Source organism: Ovis canadensis, chromosome 17 (genome assembly GCF_042477335.2).
Source record: "Ovis canadensis isolate MfBH-ARS-UI-01 breed Bighorn chromosome 17, ARS-UI_OviCan_v2, whole genome shotgun sequence".
NCBI classification, from domain to species: Eukaryota; Metazoa; Chordata; class Mammalia; order Artiodactyla; family Bovidae; genus Ovis; species Ovis canadensis.
Window position 1 is genome coordinate 18,129,341 of NC_091261.1, and position 27,332 is coordinate 18,156,672.

At 45.2% G+C, this 27,332-nt stretch overlaps 1 protein-coding gene across 11 annotated transcripts in view; it reads right to left on the reverse strand.

Annotated features, from left to right (window-relative positions):
• The window catches only part of DCLK2 (doublecortin like kinase 2), a 190,274-nt gene extending 163,451 nt beyond the window's left edge, over positions 1-26,823 (reverse strand). For 7 of the 11 annotated variants that reach the window (XR_011249774.1, XM_069556730.1, XM_069556729.1 and 4 more), the window contains exons 1-2: positions 25,616-26,551; positions 1,495-1,826 (exon numbers count right to left, since the gene is read on the reverse strand). Coding sequence is in view for 7 of the 11 variants with exons in the window: in XM_069556730.1 (XP_069412831.1) it covers positions 1,495-1,826; positions 25,616-26,036 (753 nt within the window). In the remaining 4 variants the exon portion in view is untranslated. Of the gene's footprint in view, positions 1-1,494; positions 1,827-25,615 lie in introns of all 11 variants that reach the window. The other 4 variants (XR_011249773.1, XR_011249772.1, XM_069556731.1 and 1 more) reach the window with 2 other exon arrangements.
• Positions 26,824-27,332: the final 509 nt, after the last annotated feature.

The following is a 27,332-nucleotide window of genomic DNA, read 5'->3' on the forward strand; positions in this document are numbered from 1 at the left end:
AGATTTTTCAGAAATGCTGCTTAATTACCTCCACTGTTCCCTATGAAACTCACATGGACATTCCTATGAAAGTACATTTTTGAAACGCATTTTCTAGATTATACATAAGTAGGCAGGAAAGAGTTTCCTAAAAGCATTAAATATCTTTTATTTTCACTTCTGTGATTTACCCAAACTCATAATGACTCTACTGGTCAACAGATGTTTTCATTCTTAAATAGAGAATATTTCATTTTCATGTAGCAGCCTTTTCAACTTACACTCTCCCCTCAGAAGTTCACATTTCCCTCAAGGTTGGCACAGCTACCATGGAAAACAGTATGGATGTTCCTCAGAAAACTACAAACAGAATTATCATATGATCCAGCAATCCCACTCCTGGGCATGTACTCTGAGAAAACTGTGATTCCAAAGGTGCACACACCCCCAGGCTCACAGCAGCCAAGACACGGAAGCACGCTAAAGGTCCACCAACAGAGGAAGGGATAGAGGTGCGCCACGTACACCCAGCGGAGGATTACGGAGCCCCAGAAAGAAGGGAGCAATGCCATTTGCAGCAACGTGGATGCAACTAGAGATTATCGTACTAAAGTGAAGTCAGAAAAATAAAGCCAAATACCAGATGATATCACTTCTTTTTGGAATCCAAAATATGACACAAATGAACACCTATGAAACAGAAACAGAATCATGGACACAGAGAACAGACTGCTGCTGCTGCTGCTGAGTCGCTTCAGTCGTGTCCGACTCTGTGCGACCCCATAGACGGCAGCCCACCAGGCTCCCCCATCCCTGGGATTCTCCAGGCAAGAACACTGGAGTGGGTTGCCATTTCCTTCTCCAATGCATGAAAGTGAAAAGTCAAAGTGAAGTCGCTCAGTCGTGTCCGACTCTTAGCGACCCCCATGGACCGCAGCCTAGCAGGCTCCTCCATGGGATTTTCCAGGCAAGAGTAGTGGAGTGGGCTGCCATCGCCTTCTCGGAGAGAAGAGACTGGTGCTTGCCAAGGGGAGGGGGCTGGGGGAGGCACAGAGTGGGAGGTTGAGGCTAGTGGATGGAAGCTTTTATATACAGAATGGATAAACAAAAAGGCCCTACTGCATAGCACACAGACCTATATTCAATAGCCTATGATTAAACCATAACAGAAAAGAATGTTTAAAAAAGAATGTGAAAAACAAAATAAAATGAAAAAGAAAGTGTACACATACATATGTATAACTGAATCACTTTGCTAAACAACAGTAACACTATACTTCAAAAAGTTTATGATGGATTTCTCTACATCTCTTTAGAGATACTTGGGTAAAGAGACAAGGAAGCCGCTTGCTTACATTTTTCATGATAAAGACCAAGATGCACACGCTCCTCACAAGCACAACTAGGAGAATCATTTCTAGTCAACTCTGACATTCACACTGTTAACTAGGTAACTCCCGTGGTACAGAGGGCTTTAAAGGCAAGCTAGGGCATGTGGGGCTAGAAACGTCCTACCTGCTTTCCGTCCAGCGTGCAGAGCCTCTTCACCACTCCTGAGTCCAGCTTAATGGCGTCGGTGATATCTGTTAAGACCTGTTCGAAGGAGTGAGCAGTCTTCTTATTCAGGAGGATCCGCACAGCTTTTCTAGGCTTCACTCCACTTCGAATCACAGTCACTAATTTGGGCTTGATGAAATCTTTGCTTTCCTTTACTTCGCTCTTCACTGAGGAGGGAGGAGCCGAGCGGGCGGTCCCACCCTTGATGTTCACAGACCAGTTCGGATTAACGTTTTTGGTGTAGTCCACTTTACGAAATGGCTCATTTGACGCACACACGTAACTCTCACCTAAAAAGAAAAAAAAAAATCAGGTTTATCAATGTAATTATTCCCACTGTAGAAGCATTTTCTATGAAGCACAAATGCTGTAAGCCCATTGAGTGACTTTTCAGCTTAACAGGTTCAGCATTCTCCCCATAGCCCTTTCTTTTTGACAGCATCTTGTGTGATGCTATTCATAATGTATGCATGAGTGAAACACACAGGAAAAGAAACTAAGGATCTGAGTTTCTTTCTGGTCACATGTCACCCCGCATAAAGTGGCTTGTGAGACCTCAGTTCCCTGATCAGGGATCAAACCCACCCCTCAGCAGTGAAAGTGCAGAGTCCCAACCACTGGACCACCAGGGAATTTCCTACATTTTGCTTCTCAGCATCATTGTCTATAAAGGGAAGTTGTTGCATCAGGCGAATTCTAAGTTACTCCTTGCTTACAAAAGTCCATTAACTAATTTTTAATGTCTCATTCTGGAAGAAATAACTACAGCACAAGATAATATATTCACATAAACAAGTAAAACTGTTTTCCTCCTCTTTCCAATTACGTATTTTAGCCCTCAAAGAAAAATTTCTACAGAATTCACAGAGCTGACTAAATTATATTCAGTTATATGATCATTTACTTAATTAATGAAACTACAAAAATGAAGCTAGAGTTTTGTCAGCTCAAAGAAATATACCACAAGATTTTTTTTCTTAATGGCAGAATGAATTTAAAATAATTAGTTTAAATAGATACACTTTGCAATGTCTAAATGAGGAAGGATTATTAGTTAAAATGATGTGTTCATTATTCATGTAGGCTTCGGCTTAATTTTTACTAAGTAAAACATAACAACTGTATTATTTTTCAATTGGTTAAACCGATCCAAATGCTCATTAATTTTAAGTTCCAAAATTATATATTGAAAAAAAAATCACAATTTTTCTCTCAGGAAACTCAGAAGACACCTAATTCTTTTAGTCTCAACTTTCTGGTATAAAAGATAAAAGGATTACATGCTAATATTTTCTCTAAAGTATCTTCTAACTCAAAAAGAATTCACTTTTTTTCACATATGTAATATAATGGCCTCATTTTAAATAGATGATATGAGCCTTAAATGCTAAAAACAAAATAACCAAAACAAGTAGAGGGGAATTCTTGAGAAAAACCTATTAATGCAAATATTATTTTTAACTATTATCAGAATGTTTTAAAGTCTTAATTAATGGAGATCACAAAGATTCCCAAAGGTATGTGAACAATTCAGGAACAGATGAGACACAAAAGTATCTGAAAAGAGGAGCAGCGTCTTCTGTTTAAAGGTCCAACTGGGCCACTGCCCACAAAAAGTTAGGGAACCAGCCTCAGGCTTCAATGCTACTTCTTCACCATTACTCTGAAATCTAGCCCAACCACCACCATTTAGAGATTTTCCATCTCTGTAGGTTTATAATTTTTCACAATGTGGGAAAACAGCATGTAATTCAAGAGTAAGTGTAAATTTAGAAAAATGGAACTATATATCACATACATGTATTCATGAGCTAAGATAAATCATTACAATTCTGCTTTAATTTTATAGAGAAAACCATTCTCACACTGAAAAACTTACTATTTTTACCTATGATAAAGTTTAATTGCATGTTTGATCCAAAACATTAAGTTGGAAGATAAAAGAAGGAATCTCAGCAAGAAAAAGGGATTGTTCTTTTTTAAGGCCAGAGAAATCAGCTAGGGGAGAGTCTTTCCGAACATAAAGAGAAATGATAATGGCAAAACAAGCGCTAATATGTCAGATTACCCTGACCAAACTAGCCCCTGCAAAGCTGATATGTCAACCAGGAAAGCTGCCTTTTACATTTTCCTTTTGCCTCTTTACACGAGTTCAGAATGCCAGAATGAAAACAGGTAAAGAAAGCCCGTCTCTCAATTGTGAGTGTGGTTACTGATTAATTTTTACTTCCTTCCTCTCTCTTCCTTTCTTCATAATGTTTCTATTAGAAGCTTGTGGATCAGTTCTCTAATAAACATGTAAAGTTCTGAACCTGGCCTGACTAATGCCTGCTGAACAGAGCTTCATCCTGTTCTGCACCCATGGCAGACACAACCGTTCATAGAGCACCCTTCTGTTTAGCCCAGACCTCCTCCTCACCATCCACTGGAGTGCCTGCTCACACGACAGGTGCCCCCATGACAGCAAACCCACCTCAGTATCCTTGGCACTCAACATTTCAGCACAAAGTTTCAAGGCGTGATTTTGAGGTCAGCCCTGAGTTTCTGTATTCTGGACAGAGAAATCCCTATATAAAGATGTCACACCTTGACAAAGTAGCCACTGAGATGCCTCAACTAGCCTCTCCTGGTTCCCCTCCATCAAACAATCTCCTAACTACAATTCTGTCATTTATACAGATCTGCCTACAGGGAGAGAATATGTGGACAAAAGCACTTACACACTTTGGTCCCTAAGGCAGTGATAGTTCCTGCTATTAAACAATAAAACCTTATTCTTTGTTAGACACCAGGCAACTACAAGATTGAGTAGAAGCAATCCGTCTTCCAACAACCAGATTTATGCTTGTGTTTAAAATCTGTTGCCCCCCTGCCAATGTGTCACTGCTCCCTTTTTCCCCATCCTGGTGAGGAACATCACTTCCTATTCAACTCCTCAGCCAGAGACCTAGGCATCATCCCTCACCCTTACGGTTTTCCCTACAAACTATATTCTGGTATCAAATTCCATCTGCTTTATCTTCTAAATGTTTCTCTCTTAAAAAAACATTTTGGACTTCCCTGTGCTCCAGTGGTTAAGAATCTGCCCTGCAATGCAAGGGACACTGGTTCAATCCCTAGTCCAGGAAGATCCCATATGCCTCACGGCAACTAAGTCCGTGCACCAAAGCTACTGAGCCAGCGCTCTGGAGCCCAAGGGCTGCAACCGCTGAGCCCGCTGCCTTAGAGCCCGTGCTCTGCAACAGGGGAGCCACCACAATGAGAAGCCGTGCGTCACAGATAGAGGGTAGCCCCTGCTCCTCGCAACCAGAGAAAGCCTGTGCACAGCAACCAAGACTCTTCACAACCAAAATAAATGAATACCAAGAAAAGGAGTTTACTGGAGCATCACTGCTGTACAGTGTCGAATTAACCTTCTAAATATTCCTAAAAATATCCCTCCTCTCTGCCCTCATCAGCACCTACTTCCCCTCTGGGTCAGTGAAAGAGTCTTCTGTTTCCTACACATTCTCCAGAGAGAAAACAAGTTTTCCAAACGGCAGTGCATTTTATGCTAAGGACACAGCTGACAAAGTATATCCTCAAGTAGTGAACCTTGGTATATGGATAAAATGCTACATTGTGAGAGAATCTTTTTTTCTTTTAAATCACAGATTTAATTAAGAAAGTAATAATGCAATATTACCCAAATTAAATGTAATAAGCACATGCTCAATTATCATCCCTGGTGGCTCAGACAGTAAAGAGTCTGCCCACAATGCGGCAGACACAGGTTCAATCCCTAGGTTGGGAAGATTCCCTGGAGAAGGAAATGGCAACCCACTTCAGTACTCTTGCCTGGAGAATCCCATGGACAGAGGAGCCTGGCGGGCTGCAGTCCACAGGGTTGCAAACAGTTGGACACGACTGAACGACTTTAGTTTCACTTTCATATTCCAGAGAAGAGGCGTTAAGGATTTATGCCATAAGTTTATTTACAAACATATCTAGGATGCTGAGTTCAAGGGTTTGATCCTTTTAAGAGATTCCACCTCTTAATATGCTCCTCTTCCTATCTGTCTCATTGATTATTTTTTAAGTGGTTGATGTCTCACTATTAAGAAAGGTACAGCAAATCCAAACCCAAAGAACCAAGTCATCATAGCTAGAAATCGCCACTTGCTTTCCACTGAAAGTGGTATATTCTTCCCTGGACCCTCCTCATAGTGGCTCCTATGGACCACAGAGGATGCAAGCCTCTGGACGCTCTGTCCCAGCACAGCGCTGCTGGAAGCTCTGCGAAAGATGCAGAGACTGAAGGCGGAAGAAACGGCAGCTACAAACCGGCGCGTCTTTCCTCAAGACCTTGTTCCCCTAACTTGTCAGAGAATCTTTTAAACTTTTACCAAGACACATTACACACTCACCAAAACAAGGAATAAACATCTCATTTAAAATGAAAGTTATAAATGTGTTATGTATGTACCTAAGTATCATACATGGATGTATCAAAACTGAAGCCGTCCCTGAGGACGGTCAGAATTGATCTGAGTCACAGCTAGATCTCAGGGTCTGGTCTGAGATGGTCCAACCTGTGTTCCTCTGCGGGTATCACTTCACAGAATATCTGTATCAAATGAGGCCACCCGGGGTGACAGAGTGACACAAACAAGGTCACTCAGTGACGGTCACTTCTTCACCAGTCTAGCTTTTCCCTCAGTCGTCTGCCCTCAGTATAACATTTAGTAAGACACTGAGTCACAGAATCGCCCTTCTTCTGACAACACCCAATCCAGGAGGAGTCCCTGCTGCCTTAGAACCTCCCTGAAATTATCCACCCAAAGCCCAACTTCTGCGGCAGCTGTCACACCTTCTCCTGCGTGGCCCTGAGGCGTCCTGTGGGGCCCACTCCTGCCTGCTGCCATGAGTGGGAAACTCAACTTGCTCAACTCTGGGTGTGCTCTTGGTGGTCTTCAGCTGAAGAGGGCTGAGATACGTACACACGCTCAGACATATTTACAGTCTGTCTCTAACGACAGTTCTTTGACCATAACACACTGGTGGGAAATCATGTTGTAAATTATGATCACAAGAATACTATATAGAAGAGGATTTGTATACAGAGAACAAACTGGTGGTCATCAGAGGGGAGAGGAGCTGCAAAAGTGGCAAAATAGGTGAAGAGGATTAACAATTACAAACGACCAGCTAGAAAGTAAGTCACAAGACTGTGAGATACACAAGGAATAAAACCAACATTTTACGATAATATTGCATGGTGTGTAATCTGTAAAAGCATTCAATCACTGAGCTATATGCCTGAAACTAATATTGTTAGTCGACTATACCTCAATGAACCTTTTTTTTTAAAGGCTTTGTTTTCCGTGTAGGATGGATAGAAGCAGGAGGTGGTTTACACACCATCCTAACTGTTTTCAAGCAGAGTGCAGAACAGAAAGACTTCCGACTTCTGCCTCTCTCCAGAGGCATGGCTGCAGCTTCTTACCACTGACATCTGTTCAGAGATGCTCCCTATAACTTCAGGCCAAGCAGGCTGACAGACCGACTGTCACCAGCTGTGTAATGTAACCCGGGTACCTGTTAACCGTTGACTTTCATCCTTACTGAACCAAATGAACTGCCTCCTCTTTAAGAGGCAAGAAGCTAAGAACGTCCCAAACTCTTCCTCTCTGAACACCTCCATCTCTTACAGACACGCTTCAGTCTGCACCAATTCTCTCGCCTCCTCTCCCATCTCGGTGACAAGGGCGCTCTCCTCCCATTCAACGTCACGCCCCTTTGCCCACATTTGGATCCTTCCTGCCTCTCATGCTGAGGTTTCCAGTCAGGCACATTCTTCTTTGTTCACACAGGATTATACACAAGTGTCTCCGGCCTTACCACACACAAATCCTCCCCTCTTCATTCCCCGTCCCCCTCTACCTGATGCGCGTTGGGTTCCATTCACTCCCTGGTGGCTCAGACGGTAAAGAATCTGCCTGCAAGGCAGGACACCTGGGTTCGATTCCTGGGTTGGAAAGATCTCCTGGAGAAGGGCATGGCAACCCACTCCAGTATTCTGGCCTGGAGAGTCCCATGGACAGACGAGCCTGGCGGGCTACAGTCCATGGGGTCGCAAAGAGCTGGGCATCACTGAGCCACCAACACACGCAGTGCCCAGCTGGACAGTCCTCATCTGCTTTCCCCGCTTCCTCACCCACATTTTGCTCAAAGCCCCTGCGGCATCACCTCTGCTTCCTGCGGCCCCCTGGCTGACATGCCCTAACGCCAAGCATGTCTCTCCTGCCACAAGAAAAGCACATATTGTAATGTCACTTGATGTCTTCTGAGGGCGCTGGACACCAGTCACGAGTTGTCTCCTGCAAATCCTTTTCTTCCTCAGCCTCCACGATCTAATTTCTTCCGGCTTACCTCACTTCTTTGGTGCTCCTCCTTGGTCTGTTTGTCAGAATTCCCTTCCCACCCTCCATCCACCCCATCCTCCTCAGACCCTGTGAGCAGCGGCATCCACCCCTGCAAATGGCTTCAACGACCACCTGGACGCTGAAGACACCTGCAGTCCAGCCCTCTCGAGTTCAAGCCACTTACAAACCATCTCTACCAGGTAAGCGTGGTTATCTCGAACACCACGTCTGAAGCTAACTCCACTCCTCAGCACTGCCACTCGACTTCAAACGCTTCACTTCTGGAATTCACCAGCCTAATGCAACACCACTTACACAGTCGCCCAGGCAAAAACCCAGACTCCTGCCTCTCTTCTCTCTTTACCCACGTTCAGCAGAATTGGCCAAACTGTTGGCAGTGGCCTGAGTATCTCGGGAGCTCACCCTTGAACCGTGCGCTCTCTCGGGTCTCCCCTGATTAGGAGTCAGTGGCAGGCCTCAGCAGCTCACCCCCCACAGAGCTGTCGCAGCAAGCTTTGAAAAGTGTAGATCTGATGTCTTCTGCCTGCATTGCCGCCATCAGAACAAAGGCCCAACTGCCCGGCATATCACACCTCCATTCACCCCCCGCCACTTCCGCCCAGGCTCCCAAGGCACCGTCACACCAGACGCATGCACTTTCCTCCCGAACTCACCACACCCTCTTTTCCCATTCTCACTCACACGCTCGGAATAGCCTTCCTCCTCCTCTCTCGTCACCTGTTTTTTTTACTGATCAGTCAAGACTCATCACCCCTGGCAAGGAGGTAAAGCAATAGGAATTTTGATATACTGTACTTTAAACTTCCATGTACTTTAAACTGGTTCAATCACTGAAGAAAAACAGGGGGGCATTACCTAGTGATAAGTAAGCTGACCATGTACACGTCATACAGGTTTCCACCCCAGGAAAACTCCCTGAAGAAACTGGTATATATGGCAGCCATCAGAAAGAATGCATTTGAATCAGTTCTAATGAGGTGGATGAAACTGGAGCCTATTATACAGAGTGAAGTAAGCCAGAAAGAAAACCACCAATACAGTATACTAATGCATACATATGGAATTTAGAAAGATGGTAACAATGACCCTGTATGCGAGACAGCAAGAGAGACACAGGTGTACAGAACAGACTTTTGGACTCTGTGGGAGAAGGCGAGGGTGGGATGATTTGGGAGGGTGGCATTGAAACATGTATATTATCATATGTGAATCAGATCGCCGGTCCAGGTTCGATGCATGAGTCAGGGTGCTCGGGGCTGGTGCACTGGGATGACCTTGAGGGGTGGGGTGGGGAGGGAGGTGGGAGGGGGGTTCAGGATGGGGAACACCTGTGTACCCATGGCTGATTCATGTCAATGTAAGGCAAAACCACTACAATATTGTAAAGTAATTAGCCTCCAATTAAAATAAATTATTAAAAAAAAGAAACTGGTGTATATGGGCACCAGAGTTTATACACACACACACAAAAATGTGTTTACAGAAGCGCTGCTCAGTAATCAAAGATGACAATCAACCCACGTGTCCAGCAGGAGAACAGACCGTGGTGTGGTCATATAACGTACTGCTATGCAGTGATGAACAAACAAGCCACATGCAACAATTTGGATGAATTTTACAAGCAGTGAGCAAAAGACGAAAAAAGAATAGAATGCAGTAGGATTTAATTTCTTTAAACTCAAAACAAATAAAACTGAACTACACTGATTAGAGGCGCCCTCCTCAGCAGTAAAAGCACAAAGGAAAGCAGGAGTCGGACTACCGTGACTAGGAAGGGACACAGGGAGCGCTTCTCAGACGCTGGCAACATCCTGCTGCTTTTTCTCTCCATGCCATGCGTCTTGCAGGGTCTTAGTTTCCTAAAGAGGGACTGAACTAGGGCCCTGGCGGTGCAAGCACAGTCCTAATCACTAGACAGCCAGGGAGCTCCCACTACTCTATTTCTTGATAGGAGTCACAAAGGTGTTCACTTCCTAATAACTCACTGGGCTATACATGTATGTTTTATGAATTCTCTATAGGTAAGTTTCAAACTTTTTAAAATTAGGTCGCTCTTCGGTGTATTTACTGTATCTGGAGTCTACAGTGTGCTAACCTCTCATAATCATTTATTCTTTATCTGTCTCTTCTGCTGGTCCTCAGGGGAGAATTTCTTTTGTGTATGATGGTTTTATTGTAGAACCCAGATGCCCAGGCCTCACCACCATTCATCTGAACCAGAAACACTGGAACATGGGACCAGAGTATGTGAGAAAGGCTTCCTAATTTCACAGTTGACTTGGAACACAATCTGGTTACAAGCCACTGCCCAGACTGGAAGCTCCCTGAAAACACCGGCACCCCCATCTTCATGTTCCCCACACCTAGCCCAGCACCTGGTACATAGGAGGCGCCCAGAACACCTTTGTCAAAGTCATGACGAAGACACGTATTTCCAGAGCAAACCTGCACACCTCAGGGTTTGGATTTGCATTGCTCCTGGGTTAAACATTTGCACAGGTAGCTGTCACATGGAGTGACCGTGAAAGGCCCGGGCCAGGCTCCTGATGGACGTCACGTGTGGTCCGAGACACTCTCGGGTCACGAAAGCCCCTCAGAGGGCAACCTGCGGCACAGAGGAAGACAAGCAGGCTGGGAGGGGTGCCTAGTACCTACTGAAATGTTTTCATTTCAGACCATGACATGTTTTCACTCCAATAAATGTAAATGAATGTGTTAGTTGCTCAGAAATGTCTGACTCTTTGCGACCCTATGGCTATAGCCCACCAGGCTCCTCTGTCCATGGAATGCTCCAGGCAAGAATACTGTAGGGGTTGCCATTTCCTTCTCCAGGGGATCTTCCCAACACAGGGATCGAACCTGGGTCTCCTGTATTGCAGGCAGATTCTTCATCGTTTGAACAATCAGGGAGGCCCCCAATAAATGTCTTTCAATCAATGAAACGTGTGCATGTGTTTTTATGTGAATTATACATGAAATATATTTTAATAGCTAAATTACAGTAACTCCTCAACATTTAAAACATCAACTTACCATTGTATGTTGTTTAGTTGCTAAGTCGGGTCTGACTCCTTTGCAACCCCATGGACTGTAGCCCGCCAGGCTCCTCTGTCCATGGGATTTCCCAGGCAAGAATACTGGAGTGGGTTGCCAGTTCCTTCTCCAGGGGATCATCCTGATCCAGGGATCAAACCCATGTCTCCTGCATTGGCAAGAAGATTCTTTACCACTGAGCCACTTACTGTTACAAACTGTAAACAGCTACATGCAAATTCACAGTTGGAAGTTCCACAACACTATGTTTTAGCCCTACCGGTTACTATGAAAGTCTCCTATCCGCCTCTGTTAAAATATTTACATTAACTGTCTAACAGCATTAATTAGCTATATTTACAAACTATTTGACATTCATGGCAGAAACTCAGATACACAAAACTTGGACACTGAGACTATATCTAACTCTGGGAGTAGAAGCAAGCAAGAACTTCCTGATGAAAAAGAAAACTTGTTTACAAGTCTAAAGTGCGAGGACTCATCAAGCTTAGAGAAAACCTCCCCCAGCCACCCCACCCCCGCCCACACACACAGATTTAAATACGGTAACAAAGAAGAGGAAAGAAAAAAAAAAAAAAAAAACTATGGCTGAAACTTTAGGTCCAATATCACCAAAAAAAAATCTTAGAAACCTAAATTCTTTCCCAACTTCCAAACTTGAGGAAAAACATTACATACAGGAGTGTAACCAAGAGAAATAAACTTGGGTATGTTGCACCTATAAGATGATTCGATGTCCTTAATCAAGCACAGCATTTGTGAGACTGTCCTACCGGGTGGGTAATAAAGAGAATGCTGTGCCGCGCTTAGCTGCTCAGTCGTGTCTTACTCTCTGTGACCCTCTAGGCTCCTCTGTCCATATGGATTCTCCAGGCAAGAATACTGGAGTGGATTGCCATGCCCTCCTCAGAAATAATGTGAGTATCTCCATCTAAACCACACCAAAGATAAGCTCCCACACCCAGCTGGTTAAGAAAAATAGAGAGTAAGGAAAAGTTAGACGGACTTGCTACCCTGTCATGGCAAACTGCTTAATTTGGGTTTTCTACCCAAACCATACAACGTCCAGAATTCAAACTTACGTGAACCGGAAGAGTGACAGAAAACTCACGGCTCTCACCCGGATGCTGGACCATTGCGGCCACCTTCACAAAACGAATATGAGTCTTTCCCGCAGGGCAGGGCTGAGGACGCAAAACGAGATCTTTCACCTCCAAGACCAGCGCGCCCCAGCACATCTGAAGGCCAACGGCTGCAGACAACCTCCCGAAGGGACATGCAGGGACACAGCCTGTGAGCCCTCCACTGCAGAAGCGGTGGGAAAGCTACGCTGAACATCACAACGTCTAGGGAGCAGGTCCACAACTCCGCGCTTCGGCATTGAAATTTGGGCGAAGTTAACATAAGACCAACGAAATCATGTAAAAGTAAAAACAAAAATGCTACACACTAACCAAAAAGCCTTAAAGCTGGGGGGAAAAAAAGTCTAATCTCCACAAACAGTCAGACATAACTTGGCAACTCAACAACAACAATCTCCCAGTAGGATGGAACCCACAGATCAAATCCATTATCTGTCTTCTTGCTCCTCAAACCTAAGCCAACCATACCCCACAATCCACAAGCATTCATCATGGCAATTTTAATTCTGTACTTATTTATCTTGGCCGAGCTACATGGCTTGCTGCTGCTGCTGCTGCCAAATCGCTTCAGTCATGTCCGACCCTGTGCGACCCCATAGACGGCAGCCCACCAGGCTCCCCCGTCCCTGGGATTCTCCAGGCAAGAACACTGAAGTGGGTTGCCATTTCCTTCTCCAATGCACGAAAGTGAAAAGTGAAAGTGAAATCACTCAGTCGTGTCCAACTCTTAGCGATCCCATGGACTGCAGCCCACCAGGCTCCTCTGTCCATGAGATTTTCCAGGCAAGAGTACTGGAGTGGGGTGCCATTGCCTTCTCCGGCTACATGGCTTCCTTGATCTCAATTCACTGACCAGGGACTGAACCCGGGAAATGGCAGTGAAAGCCCAGAACCCTAACAACTAGGCCACCAGGGAACTCCCAGTTCTGTACTTAATTTGACAGTAAGACTTGAAACGCTTACACCGTCCTATCTGGGACAGCTGAATGTCTATTTCTAAACCGAGCGCAGTCAGGCCACTCTGTGCAAACAGCCTCCACACTTCTGGCATCATGTTGTGCAATTCTGCTGGGAGGTAAAGAGGAGGAAGGGACTTACTCTACATATAAGACATTTGCACAGAGAGTTAAGGCCCGAGGACACAGTTTTACCCTTTGAGAATGAAGGTTCATTACTGGTACAAAATGGACTCATCACACAGCATTCTGAAACTCAGCACACCAAGCCTGATCAGTGTTCAGCACCACGATCACACTGGGAATAACAATTTAGTTTAAGCAAATAGTATCTGGAGCTTTATGTCGCTATTTTGCATTTTTATTGGTTATAGAGTTTTGTTGGCTTTTAGGTTATCAATGTGTTTCTCTAGTTGTACTGGTGTCTAAGACCTATATGCACAGGTACATCTACCTTAATAAATATTTAAGTGATAGTGTGTTTAAAATAACTAAGGCAGTGCTGGGTTTCTGCAACTTGGCTGCTAGGTTTTTACATTGTTTTTCAATTTTAATTATCCCAACACTGCAAGAAGTTTGAGAAATGCTGCAATTTTAAGGATGCTGAGAAAGAGATCTTCAAACCAAAATGTGCCCATCTAGGGAACCTCCCTGGAGTCCCAGTGGTTAAAAATCCACCTTCCAATGCAGGGGACACGGGTTCAATCCCTGGTTAGGGAATTAAGATCCCACATGCCATGGGATAGCTAAGCTCGTGTACCACAACTACTGAGTCCAGGTGTCACAACTAAACAGAAGTCTGCATGCCACAACTAGGAGCCATGCAGTCAAAACAGAAATAGAAAAAGGTTTTGCCCATCGTACTTTATCTGTAAGTAAGCTGGGGCATAATGGACACAGGGTCAGTCCTTCAATTGGCTCATCATCTGAACAGAAGTAAACCATCCTCGACAGGGTTTCCCCAGTCCACCTTTAAATTTCACTACTCACCTTAGAGGAAGACTTGGCTCCAATTTTAAGCAAGAGATTGATAGTAAGAACAGCTCAAAAAAATTCAGTCAAGAGGTTAAAAGATAAAGAAACCAGATGTTCATTTAAAAAAAAAAAAGTGGTTACATTTGGGGGATGGGCAGAAAGGGGAAACAGTGGAGGAAGCCTGACCACTGTCATGAGATGTGTGAAGCGCTGCCATTCAGTCCCATCTGAAGTCTTATGGCTCCAAAGGGTGGCTCTAGAATCACAGGGGGAAGTTCCAAGGACACACATTTTTGCTTGAGATGCTGAGGAGCACTCCCATTAATCAAAGAGCCACAGCAAGCTGCTGCTACTAAGTCGCCTCAGTCGTGTCCCCATAGACAGCAGCCCACCAGGCTCCCTGGTCCCTGGGATTCTCCACGCAAGAATATTGGAGTGGGTTGCCATTTCCTTCTCCAATGCACGGAAGTGAAAAGTGAAAGTGCTCAGTCGTGTCTGATTCTGTGCAACCCCACAGATGGCAGCCCATCAGGCTCACCCATCCATGGGATTTTCCAGGCAAGGGTACTGGAGAGGGGTGCCAGTGCCTTCTCCGCCACAGCATGCTGCTGCTGCTGCTGCTGCTGCTGCTGCTGCTAAGTCACTTCAGTCGTGTCCGACTCTGCGCGACCCCATAGACGGCAGCCCACCAGGCTCCCCGGTCCCTGGGATTCTCCAGGCAAGAACACTGGAGTGGGTTGCAATTTCCTTCTCCAATGCATGAAAGTGAAAAGTGAAAGGGAAGTCGCTCAGTCATGTCTGACCCTTAGCATGGACTGCAGCCTACCAGGCTCCTCCATCCATGGGATTTTCCAGGCGAGAGGACTGGAGCGGGGGTGCCATTGCCTTCTCCGCCACAGCATGCTAGAACTCTGCTAAGTGTTTCACATACAAAGTTTATGTGAAACTGTCTAGCTATTGGCCTTAATCACTAAACTAAGAAAAGACGAGTTTACATCAGGCTGTTTCTCAAGTTGTTTCGTTCTCCAAGGCTTGATGAAGAATACAACCAGTAGCAAGTTTCCGTAACTCCCTTTTTCTTTTCCTGATTCCTTAACAGATGAGATAAAAATACTGTTAAGAAACAGAGATAATGAGCAATGATACTGGGGAAGAGAGCATCCAACACTGTTTTTCAGAAATAATTACACGGCTATTACACAAAAATTAACAAGGGCATCCCCTGTGGCTCAGTGGTAAAGAATCTACCTGCAATGCCGGGGACACCAGTTCAATCCCAGAGTCAGGAAGATCCCCTGGAGAAGGGAATGGCAACCCACTCTAGTATTCTTGCCTGGGAAATCCAATGGACAGAGGAGCCTGGCAGGCTACAGTTCATGGGGTCAAAAAGAATCAAACACAACCCAGTGACTCAGTTCAGTTCAGTTGCTCAGTCATGTCCGACTCTTTGTGACCCCATGGACTGCAGCATGCCAGGCTTCTCTGTCCATCACCAACTCCCGGAGTTCACTCAAACTCATATCCATTGAATTGGTGATGCCATCCAACCATCTCATCCTCTACTGTCCCCTTCTCTTCCCGCCTTCAATCTTTCCCAGCATCAGGGTCTTTTCCAGTGAGTCAACTTTTTGCATGAGGTGGCCAAAGTATTGGAGTTTCAGCTTCAACATCAGTCCTTCCAGTGAACACCAAGGACTGATCTCCTTTAGGATGGACTGGTTGGATTTCCTTGCACTCCAAGGGACTCTCAAGTCTTCTCCAAAACCACAGTTCAAAAGCATCAATTCTTCTGTACTCAGCTTTCTTTATAGTCTAACTCTCACACCCTTACATGACTACTGTATCTTTGACTAGATGGGCCTTAGTTGGCAAAGTAATGTCTCTGCTTTTTAATGTGCTGTCTAGATTCATCATAACTTTTCTTCCAAGGAGTGTCTTTTAATTTCATGGCTGCAGTCACCATCTGCAGTTATTCTGGAGCCCAAAACAATAAAGTCTGTCACTGTTTCCACTGTTTTCCCATCTATTTGCCATGAAGTGATGGGACAAGATGTCACAACCTTAGTTTTCTGAATGTTGAGCTTTAAGCCAACTTTTCACTCTCCCCTTTCACTTTCATCAAGAGGCTCTTTAATTCTTCTTCGCTTTCTGCCATAAGAATGGTGTCATCTGCATATCTGAGGTTAATGATATTTCTCCCAGGAATCTTGATTCCAGCTTGTGCTTCATCCAGCACAGCGTTTCTCACAATGTACTCTGCACAGAAGTTAAAATAAGCAGGGTGACAATATACAGCTTTGATGTACTCCTTTCTCAATTTGGAACCAGTCTGTTGTTCCATGTCCAGTTCTAACTGTTTCTTCCTGACCTGCATACAGATTTCTCAAGAGGCAGGTTAGATGGTCGGGTATTCCCATCTCTTTCAGAATTTTCCATAGTTTGTGGTGATCCACACAAAGGCTCTAGCATAGTCAATAAAGCAGAAATAGACTTTTTCTGGAACTCTCTTGCCTTTTTGATAATCCAATGGATGTTGGCAATTTGATCTCCAGTTCCTCTGCCTTTTCTAACACCAGCTTGAACATCTGGACATTCACAGTTCATGTACTGTTGAAGCCTAGCTTGGAGAATTTTGAGCATGTGAGATGAGCGCAATTGTGTGGCAGTTTGAGCATTCTTTGGCATTGCCTTTCTTTGGGACTGGAATGAAAACTGACCTTTTCCAGTCCTGTGGCCACTACTGAGTTTTCCAAATTTTCTGGCATATTGAGTATAGCACTTTCACAGCATCATTTTTTAGGATTTGAAATAGCTCAACTGGAATTCCATCTCCTCCTAGCTATGTTAGTAGTGATGCTTCCAAAGGCCCACTTGACTTCACATTCCAGGATATCTGGCTCTAGGTAAGTGATCATACCATCATGACTATCTGAGTTGTGAAGATTGTTTCTGTATAGTTTTTCTGTGTATTCTTGCCACCTCTTCTTAATATCTTCTGCTTCTATTAGGTCCATATAATTTATGTCCTTTATTGTACCCATCGTTGCATGAAATATTCCCTTGGTATCTCTAATTTTCTTGAAAGGATCTCTAGTTTTTCCCATTCTATTGTTTTCCTCTATTTCTTTGTGCTGACCACTGAGGAAGGCCTTCTTATCTCTCCTCATCTTGCTATTCTTTGGAAGTCTGCATTCAAAGGGGTGTGTCTTTCTCTTTTGCTTTTTACTTCTCTTCTTTTCACAGCTATTTTTAAGGCCTCCTCAGACAGCCATTTTTCTTTTTTGCATTTCTTTTTCTTGGGGATGGTCTTGATCCCTGTCTCCCGTACAATGTCATGAACCTTCATCCATAGTTCTTCAGGCACTCTATCCGATCTAGTCCCTTAAATCTATTTCTCACTTCTACTGTATAATCATAAGGGATTTGATTTAGGTCATACCTGAATGGTCTAGTGGTTTTCCCTACTTTCTTCGATTTCAGTCTGAATTTGGCAGTAAGGAGTTCATGATCTGAGCCACAGTCAGCTCCCGGTCTCGTTTTTGCTGACTATATAGAGCTTCTCCATCTTTGGCTGCAAAGAATATAATCAATCCGATTTCGGTGTTGGCCATCTGGTGATGTCCACGTGTAGATCTTCTCTTGTGTAGTTGGAAGAGGGTGTCTGCTACAACCAGTGTGTTCTCCTGGCAAAACTCTATTAGCCTTTGCCGTGCCTCATTCTGTACTCTAAGGCGACTTTGCCTGTTACTCCAGGTGTTTCCTGACTTCCTACTTTTGCATTCCAGTCCCCTGTAATGAAAAGGACATCTTTTTTGGATGTTAGTTCTAGAAGGTCTCGTAGGTCTTCATAGAACTGTTCAACTTCAGCGTCTCCAGCGTTACTGGTTGGGGCAGTGGCTTGGATCTCTGATGTTGATAGCGATAGTGATGCTGATACTGAGACACTGATACTGAGAGTGATACTGAACGGTTTGCCTTGGAAACGAGCAGAGATCATTCTGCCATTTCTGAGATTGCATCCAAGTACTGCATTTCGGACCTTTTGTTGACTATGATGGCTTCTCCACTTCTTCTATGGGATTCTTGCCCACAGTAGTAGACATAATGTTCATCTGAGTGAAATTCTCCCATTCCAGTCAATTTTCATTTTCTGATTTGTAAAATGTCGATGTTCACTCTTGCCATCTCCTGTTTGAGCACTTCCAATTTGCCTTTATTCATGGACCTAACATCCCAGGTTTCTATGCAATAGTGGATGTGACTGGTCACAGAAGCAAAGCCAGATGCTAGAAAGAGCAACTCAGCGACTAAACGACAAAAAATTAACAGAGTAATCTGAAATTTGTAAAACATATACAGTGAAGGAAGAAACAAATCAATGAGAATTTTAAAACTTCTATTGTGATATATTTTGGTTGGTAGTGATTATAATTTAACCAATGCATAAACAAAAAACATAGTAGGTCACAACTGTAGATTTTTTATGTTGAGATGTTAATAAATGTTATAATCAGAAGTACCAAAGTTGATCTCACAAATCAATATTTTCCCATTCCTTCAGTCTCAAAGGTAGTAGCTTCTGACAGAGTACAATATGGCCAGTCTAGTGGTTTAGGCTGCAGGAGATATGGCAAACAGGATCAAATAGCCTGAACTAGAATGGAAATTACTGCATGCTCTAATGAATAAAAGAATGAAAAGTATTAGTTGCTCAGTGATGTCCGACTCTTTGCAACCCCATGGACTATAACCCACTAGGCTCCTCTGCCCATGGAATTCTCCAAGCAAGAATACTGGAGTAGGTTGTCATTTCCTTCTCCGGGGGATCTTCCTGACCCAGGGATTGAACCCAGGTCTCCTGCATTGCAGGCAGATTCTTTACCATCTGAGCCACCAGGAAAGTCCCAACACATAGAATTTTAAAACTATAGTACAACGCACATCATATCTAAACTATGTATGAAATTAATTCTCTAAATACAATGCTTAAAATAAAAATATGAAAAGATGAACAAAACTAAGTCTTTGTTATGTCAGAGAACTAACTCAAAGCAGATGCTGAAAATAGTAGGGGGCTTAGAATAGTCCTGGGATTTAACACACACATTCAAAATAAAGGTATAAGAATTTGATTATGAAAGATTTCCAGAGAGAAAAAACAAGTCAGGCATCTCAGACACTAGTGAAATTGACAAGTTGTTAACATATAAATATACTGCATCCCTTTTCCTTGAATAAAATCTTATTTCAAAACTGAGACAAGAGACAAGGACTATTTGCCAGTGACATGAACTAAGTCCATCTCTGCAAATCTAGCCAACTGTTCAGCCGGTTGTCTTAACTAAGAAAGATTTTTTAGACACCAATACCCACTTATTCCCACCTATCAAAATTATCTCCTATGTGGCACAAAGGTAAAATAAATAAAACATCATGTGCTAGAAGTATTTATTGACAGGAAAAAGGAATGAACAAGATGGCCATGGTCCCCACCCCCAATGGGTTTGTAATTTCCTCTTTCCTAAGAACATTCTATGGAGAAGAACCTCCAAGACGTTACTGGAGATCCTAAGAACTCCATCTGAACCTGGGTAACCACGTTCAAACACAAAACCTGGCCAATTTTTAAAGAGAGACATGGAGGCAGACAGATCATTTCTCTTTCCCACTTCCGGAAGCATTTCTCAAGATCACTGAACTTTAAGCAGGAAGACTTCTTAATGACTAACCTTCCTCATTTTGCAGATGAGGACACTGAAGCCAAGTAAGGCACCCTGCAGAATTTGAATGCACAGACCTTACTGTGCAGGTGTACAGGTCAATACAGGGTTCATTTTAGGAACTATACACAAAACATCCTAAAACTGTCTTTACACCTACAGTGACTGATATATCATCCTTAGGGTAACGGTTTACTTTATCAATAGAAGAGAGAAAAACAGAAGTGGTAGGAGCAGAGGCTGGTGGGGATGAGAAGCAGAGACCTAGCCAGGCAGTACAGATGCTCAGTAATTCCCTGACCTCTCTATGATGAAGAAAGCAGTGTGATAATCACTGCTTAAGGATTCTAGTTCCCTTTACTTTACATCACAGGGCCATAAAAACATCCATTTCCATAGTTTTAAACCTCATGAAATAGTGATCTTCTCTTAACTACCAGCGTATCACTGTGTCAGAACCTCATCTCACAAATGTTCTCCCAAGTATTTCCTTTCATCTTAGAATTCATTCTAGAATTCTTTATGCTTCAAATGAAAATTTCTCTTCCCTTTGCCCCTGGAAAGAGCCTCCTATGCAGCTGCATTATAGCAGACCTGAGTTCCCCTGTTTTGAGGAAATGAGATGAAGGGAAAAAAATCAGATTTATAGAAGCAAGCACTGCAGAACAGTACATCGTCTGCACCACTATGAGTCAGCAGGGCATCTCTGATTCATTGGAAATACAATCCGATTTTCCAAAACACACATTTCCACAGATATACAGGAACAACCTTATTCAAACTTAATTCATAGTTTGAATTCTCTCTTGACAATCAAGAGACTTAGAGGGAAAGTCATTTTCTGGGCTATTTATTGCAGTGGCTTCTCCTGGCACATGGGGTCCGTTGGTCCGGCACAGCATGTGGGATCTTCCTGGACCAGGAGTGGAACCCGTGTCTCCCGAACTGGCAGGTGGACTCTTTACCACTGAGCCACCGGTGAAGCCCCCTCTAGAATGTGAGCACCGTGAGGGAAAAAACTGCACCCCCAACACCTTGAAAAACAACTATCCTCTCCGTCGACAACACTTTGAGACCAATGACTCTGAGATGTGGGAAGAGTTCACAGAAAGATGATATTTGAAGGGGTCCGGAAGGAGATAGGAGTCTCCCAGGTAGAGAAGGTTTTGCAGAGTGAAGATCCAATGTTAACTATTATGTCCAGTCATCATACTTGCTGTACATAAATGTGCCCTGCTTTTCACCATGTGCAAATATCTTACAGGGGATTCTCAGGTAGCTCAGTGGTAAAGAATGTGCCTGCCGATGCAAGAGATGCAGGTTTGATCTCTGGGTTGGGATATCCTCTGGCAACATTCCGGTATTCTCGCCTGGGAAATCCCATGGTCAGAGGACCCTGGAGGGCTACAGTTCATGGAGTCACGGAGTGGGACATGACTGAGCAAGCACACACACACACAAATATCTTATATCTCATGGGTTTATATTGCTTTCACTATAACAAGTTCCAAGAGCTCAGGTACTATTCTTAGTATAAAAGTCTACCTTTCAAGGGGGGATAAAACCTATAATGTGAGTTCTTATGGGAGACTCATTTTTACTCAAAAGCAACTGTCACTATATTTTGATCCAACACCTTCAAGGAGATTGAATAACCAAAGAGACTGAATAGCCAGAGATTCAATAAACTAGGCACAGTAGGAAAACCTCAGAAGTTTCAAATGTTTGATTTCTCTTAGAACTTAATTTTTCTCAAATTCAGGCTAATTTAAGACAGCTTAATGCAAGAGGTTTACTCATTGTTGACTGAGGGGGAAAAGGTATAAATGATATAAAGTGACACATTACTTTGTAATGAAAGAAGCAGATATAGGCAGCAACTATTCAGGCTCCTTGCAAACAATTTATCAGAGCCACATACCCACTCCTTGTAGTGTAGGCATTTGCTGCCTTGCCAATTCTTTGGAAGATAGTTTCTGGGCAAGGGAAGGCACCCCAGACCATCACACAATAAATAACCACTTAGGCAGGGGAAGGGTATATATTTTAGATCAGACGGGATCTAACTTAGGGGATCTGCCAACCTTTCATTCTACAGGACACTGAGGCCGTGAATGGAGGTGAATTTTCTTCAAATCCACAGTCAGCAGAACTTAGGAACATCAACTTGGTCATGCATTTTTTCCACTGTCCTTGGGCATCTGTCTTTGGAACATCAAAATAATTACAGCTCAAGCTCTGAAAAAGAGAACACTCAAGAAACAACACTGAGACCAAGAGTTCTGAAAACCTAGGAACGTGTAAGCCGGACATCCTCAGTTATTTATCAGAGCTGTGACACGGTTGGCTAGCTCATGGCTTCAGACAGTTCAACCTGTGTTTCCCAATACTGAATGCTATGACTCACAGTCCTTTGAGAGAAGGTCCCTATCCAGTTATATGGACTAAATAGGATTACAGGGATGCACAGCACCAACTCATTGAAATTAATGCAGCAAGGGGAGTTAAACCATTAGGCTGGGCTTCCCTGATAGTTTAGTTGGTAAAGAATCTGTCTGCAATGCTGGAGACCCCAGTTCAATTCTAGGGTTGGGACAATCTGCTGGAGAAGGGATAGACTACCCACTCCAGTATTCTTGGGCTTCCCTTGTGGCTCAGCTGGTAAAGAATCCGCCCACAATGTGGGAGACCTGGGTTTGATCCCTCGGTTGGGAAGATCCCTTGGAGAAGGAAAAGGCTACCCACTCCAGTATTCTGGCCTAGAGAATTCCATGGACTGTATGGTCCACAGGGTCGCAAAGAATCGGACATGACTGAGTGACTTTCACTTTCAAGGTGCCTGCTGGTTAGCGCAGTGCAGAAGGACCAGCCTACACCTGAACAGGTTTTAGTCTCCAGAGGATTTCAAGGGCAGAAGAAAAAAATCTGGGCCATGCAAATTTCTTTTGTCATCTAAGTTCAGTGAGCTTGAGGCTCTGAATGAGCGTTCATGCCCAGCTATCTTGAGTCATCATTTTCTATTCTTCACAGCAAATATTTTAGAAAAAAACATTTTAGGAAAAACAGTATCTCCTAAACTACAAATTTCACAGAATGGAAGAGGCAGAGGAGAGAACAGCTAAACATAATGATGTAAAAACATACTATCAGAAAATCTTTATTAAAAATGATGAACTAAGATGCAGTAGTCAATTTTGACGACATGGGTGATACTGATGCAAATAACTTCACATACGGCTCATTAGTACTGCTGCATGATAAAGCTGAACATTTGAGTACACAATTTTAGCTAAATGTTGAAACTATATAAATTACTGAATGGCTGGTATTAAGCATCGATGGATCTTTCTTAAAAACTGCCTTGAAACAGGGTAGTCCATTCATTTTGTGGGAAATTCAAGACTCAAAGATCTATTGTCAAAGAGAATGCCACTATGACAAAAGAAGTGCTTAAATTTTCACTTGCAGTGATTTTACTATATTTAAATCTATATAATTTTATTACATTTGAAACAAGTGGGCAATTGGCTACACTAGGGAAACAGATCTCTGTTGCAAATATTTATGTTCTATCACTTTTCACATTGTGGTATAATTTGGACTCCGTATACTTATGGTTCCCTGTCCTACAGAAATCAGTAGGAGAATTTGAGAATTAGACTCAGTGGGCCATGTACCACCAGAGCAATGACAAACTCAGTACACAATATGTATTCTCATCTCATATGCATAATGGAAATGCTGACCATGCCCCCTGGATGATATTCACCTTTGGATTACATTCATTTCATGCAGCTAACACTGTTAAAATATTTCAGAAAAGGATATTAAAACTACTGTCCCTTCTCAGATCACACTAGGCACAGTTTCCCAAGCGCATGTGAGGAATGAATATTTAAGCAAAAGACATTGCCTCCATCCTTCTATGGGGCCACTAGCCTAGCCTTGGGTCAATCAGAAAATTTGTTACTCAGTTTTGAAGTATCTAGGCAAATGTTACTTTTAAGTTTGCAACAGGATGAAGCAATAAAACCCTTTTAACAATGTATCTTCATTCTAATCCTCTGCTGGCTGTTATCACCTCAGGCAGTCTTTAAAACCAAAACACTCAAATGTGCAGGAGAATTTGTGAAGTCACAAACACACACACAGAAAAGACAATGTAGTTTTGGCTGAGTCCTCATCTAGCCTAGGGCAGGGAAAACTTTTCCCTAACAGTGACTAAACAGAAACCCAACCACTTTCAGGACTCCACAGTGTGGCTACATCTGTTTTATAGACTCAGCCCAGTGCTCTCCGACAACCTAGAGGGGTGGGATGGGGTGGGAGACAGGAGGGAGGTTCAAGAGCGAGGGGACACATGTATACTTGTGTTGATGTATGTATTCATGTTGATGTATGGCAGAAACCACCACAATATTATAAAGCAATTATCCTCCAATAAAAATTTTAAAAAGTGAATTGCAGGTGAACGGACATATACCGCATGTCCTGTATGACAAGGCGTGTTGCTTAAGTTTCCCCGTGCATAAAATGGACATAATGCCTTCAGAGCATAACAACATGATGAGTTACTATAAGAAAAATAGTTGGCTTCAAGTTCAGTTTCCTTCTCCTGCCAAGCCAATACAGGGACGACTACCAGAGCAGTACGTGCTATTTGCATTAAGATGCATGAGGGGCTTTCCCTGGAGGTCTGTTTAAGATTTTTCACTTCTTGCAGGCGGTGTGGGTTCGAATCCTGGTCTGGGAACTAAGATCCCACATGCCGCAGGGCACAGCCAAAATTAAAAAAAAAAAAAGATAAAAAAGATGTATGTGAGCAGGCTGTATATAAACACAGTCAGCACATACTTGGGTTCTGAACTTTATGGGTCCTGTTTCATTCTGGATATAGGTTCTTAACTACTAGGAACTGATTTCTCTCCCTGAAGGGAAGGAAGTCTACATACTGCAGGAATTCAAGGATGACCCAACATAAGGCCAAACAGCCTTGAGTCCAGCACGGTTGACACTCTAGGCCTAATTTGTAACAGGCCTCAATTGCTGATTCTGGGGCCTCTATCTCCCTAACTAGGAAAGATTAACCTTGAAGCACCTCATTACCTACCAATCGTGGAAAACCCTTATCACAGCCCTTCTCAACCTCAGTAGCACATTCAGATCACCCGAGGAGCTTTTAAAACTCCAGACGGTCAGATCATACCCCAAACCAATTTACATCCGAATACCTGGGAAGGGGGCCCAGGCACCCTTACTTCGTAAAGTTCCCAGTGAGCCAAGATGCAACCGAGGTTGAGAACCACAGTCTCCGATCACCTCTCCTGACCTCACGGAACTTCTGCTGCAACGCACACCAGGAAAGGCAACCTAGAGCGTTTCACGAACACAGCTTCTGAGCAGACCCGGTACAACAGGGTCCTGAAAGCGGAAACACCACAGGTGCCCGTACTGAGCTCCACACAGAGGGATGGACAGACAGCTTATGAGCTAGAGGGCTACCCAGATCCTCACGGGAGAGCCACTTTCACAATGATGGAGCACTTCAAAAGAGCAAATATCAAAAGAAGTTCATCCATATTGAGAGATGTCACAAATCCCGTTAGGATTTCTCACTTTTTTAAAAAACACTTATCTCTTAGGAAGGCCCGAGGGTCTGTGGAAGCACGCCCCACACACAGAGCCTGTGGAACAGCAGAGAGAGCCACAGAGTCCCCGCGGCCGCCTCCGCCCCGCCGCAGGCTGCCCAGCCGCTGCACCTGTCGCCCGCGGGGCCGCACCTGCCGCGCCGGGCCCTCCCCGCCTACCTTCCAGCAGCTCGTCCAGGCTGGTGACCTTCCGGCTGCCGTCGATGGTGTAGATAGTGCGGACGCCCTGGGGCAGGTTCACGTTGTCCGACAGGGAGCGGGTGAGCTCCATGAGCAGCGCGTCGAAGGACCGGAAGCGGTCGCTGGAGATGGCAAACACCAGGCCCTTGAAGTAGCGGTCCCCGTTCCGGTAGAAGCGCGCCTTCTTGGCCTTCTTCTCCGAGCTCAGGGCCTGCAGCGTCCGCGTGCGGTAGAAGCTGCAGTGGGCGCTGTGCGCCGGGCTGGGGATGAGCCCGTTCCCTCTGGGGCCCGAGCTGCTGCTGCCCCCGGAGGAGCTGGGCGCCCCTCTCCGCGACCCCGGCCGCGGCCTTTTGTCCCGTTCCTCAAAGTGCTCCAGCTCGATACTCCTGGTGCTGGCCATCGCGGCTGCTCCGGGGGGGCGCGCGGCCGAGCACGCCCCAGCCGGAGGCTCCAGGTAGCCCGGGGTCAAGGCGAGACCCGGCTCGGGAACGTCGGGCTGCGAGCGCGCCTCAGCGCGCCGGGACACCTGGCCCGCACATCCCGCCCTCTCCGCGCAGGTGGAGCCGCGGAGGCCCGCGCCCCCTAAACGTGGCCGCAGCGCCGAGCTGCCCCGCTCATTGTCCGGCGCGCTTCGCTCGGCCCCTCCCGCCGCCCGGGAGCCCCGCGCCCCCGCTGCACCCGGTCACGCCTCACCGCTCCCGCCCCGGAGTCCGCCGGCCGCCGCCAAGGTGGGCCCGCCCCCGGCCCGCGGGCGCACACAAAGCTCCCCCGCCCGCCGCTCCCGGGAGCCCGGCGGAGGGAGGGAGGGGCCGCGAGCGCGGGAGAGGCGCCGCGGGGGCGTCGGCCCGGCCCCAGGCCCGGGTGCAGCGCCGCCGCCCGCGAGCACCGCGCGGAGGCGCGTCCCGCGCAGAGCCCGGCCCTAGCGGGAAACAGCGCGGCGCGCCGCCCCCGCGGCCGGCTGGCCCGGCCCACCCACGAGCATCCGCCCCCGCGCCCGACCACTCCGCCTGCCCCGCCCGCTGCAGGGCCGGAGGGGGCTTCCCGCTCCCCAGGGAATGCCAAACCCCGGAGGGAGGGAGGTGGGCCGGGAGGAGCAGGAGGGGGCCGCACGTGGGGGCGCCGAGGCCCTGCGGCGCCGGAGAAGCGGGTCCTCCCGGGTCCTAGGCGGCCCCGCCCGCCTGACAGCCACAGCCCCGCGCCGCGCGCTGACGGGCGCAGCCGCGGCGCGCGCTCCTCCGCCTGGGAAACGGAACCGCGCAGGTCAAAAAAACTACAAAGGAAGGAGATTCAAGGGCAGGGATCACATCCCTTAGCCAGCCTCCAACTGAGGAGCCGAGGTCAAACTAGGGCACCTGGAACATGGCAGTGGATTGGGGCACACAATTTATTTTTCAAAGGAAATCTGGAGCTTTATTTAAAAATCCTTAGGTAAAACACTTTCTGTTGCAGGTTGCTAACACGGTACGTTCGGTAACTTTGAATGAATGAAAGGTCAGACATTATTGGTTCTTGAGGAATTTAATTAACAAACATTTATTAAAGCAAGCAACGTTTCAGGCATTGTTTCTGTTACTGGGGATGCATTAGTAAACAGACAATCCCCGCACCCCACCACCTGCATCTAAGTGATACTTGTTATCAATTTGAGCTTCTTGTTAAATAATAGGTCTATTATTTGTAAGCACCTGTCATACTG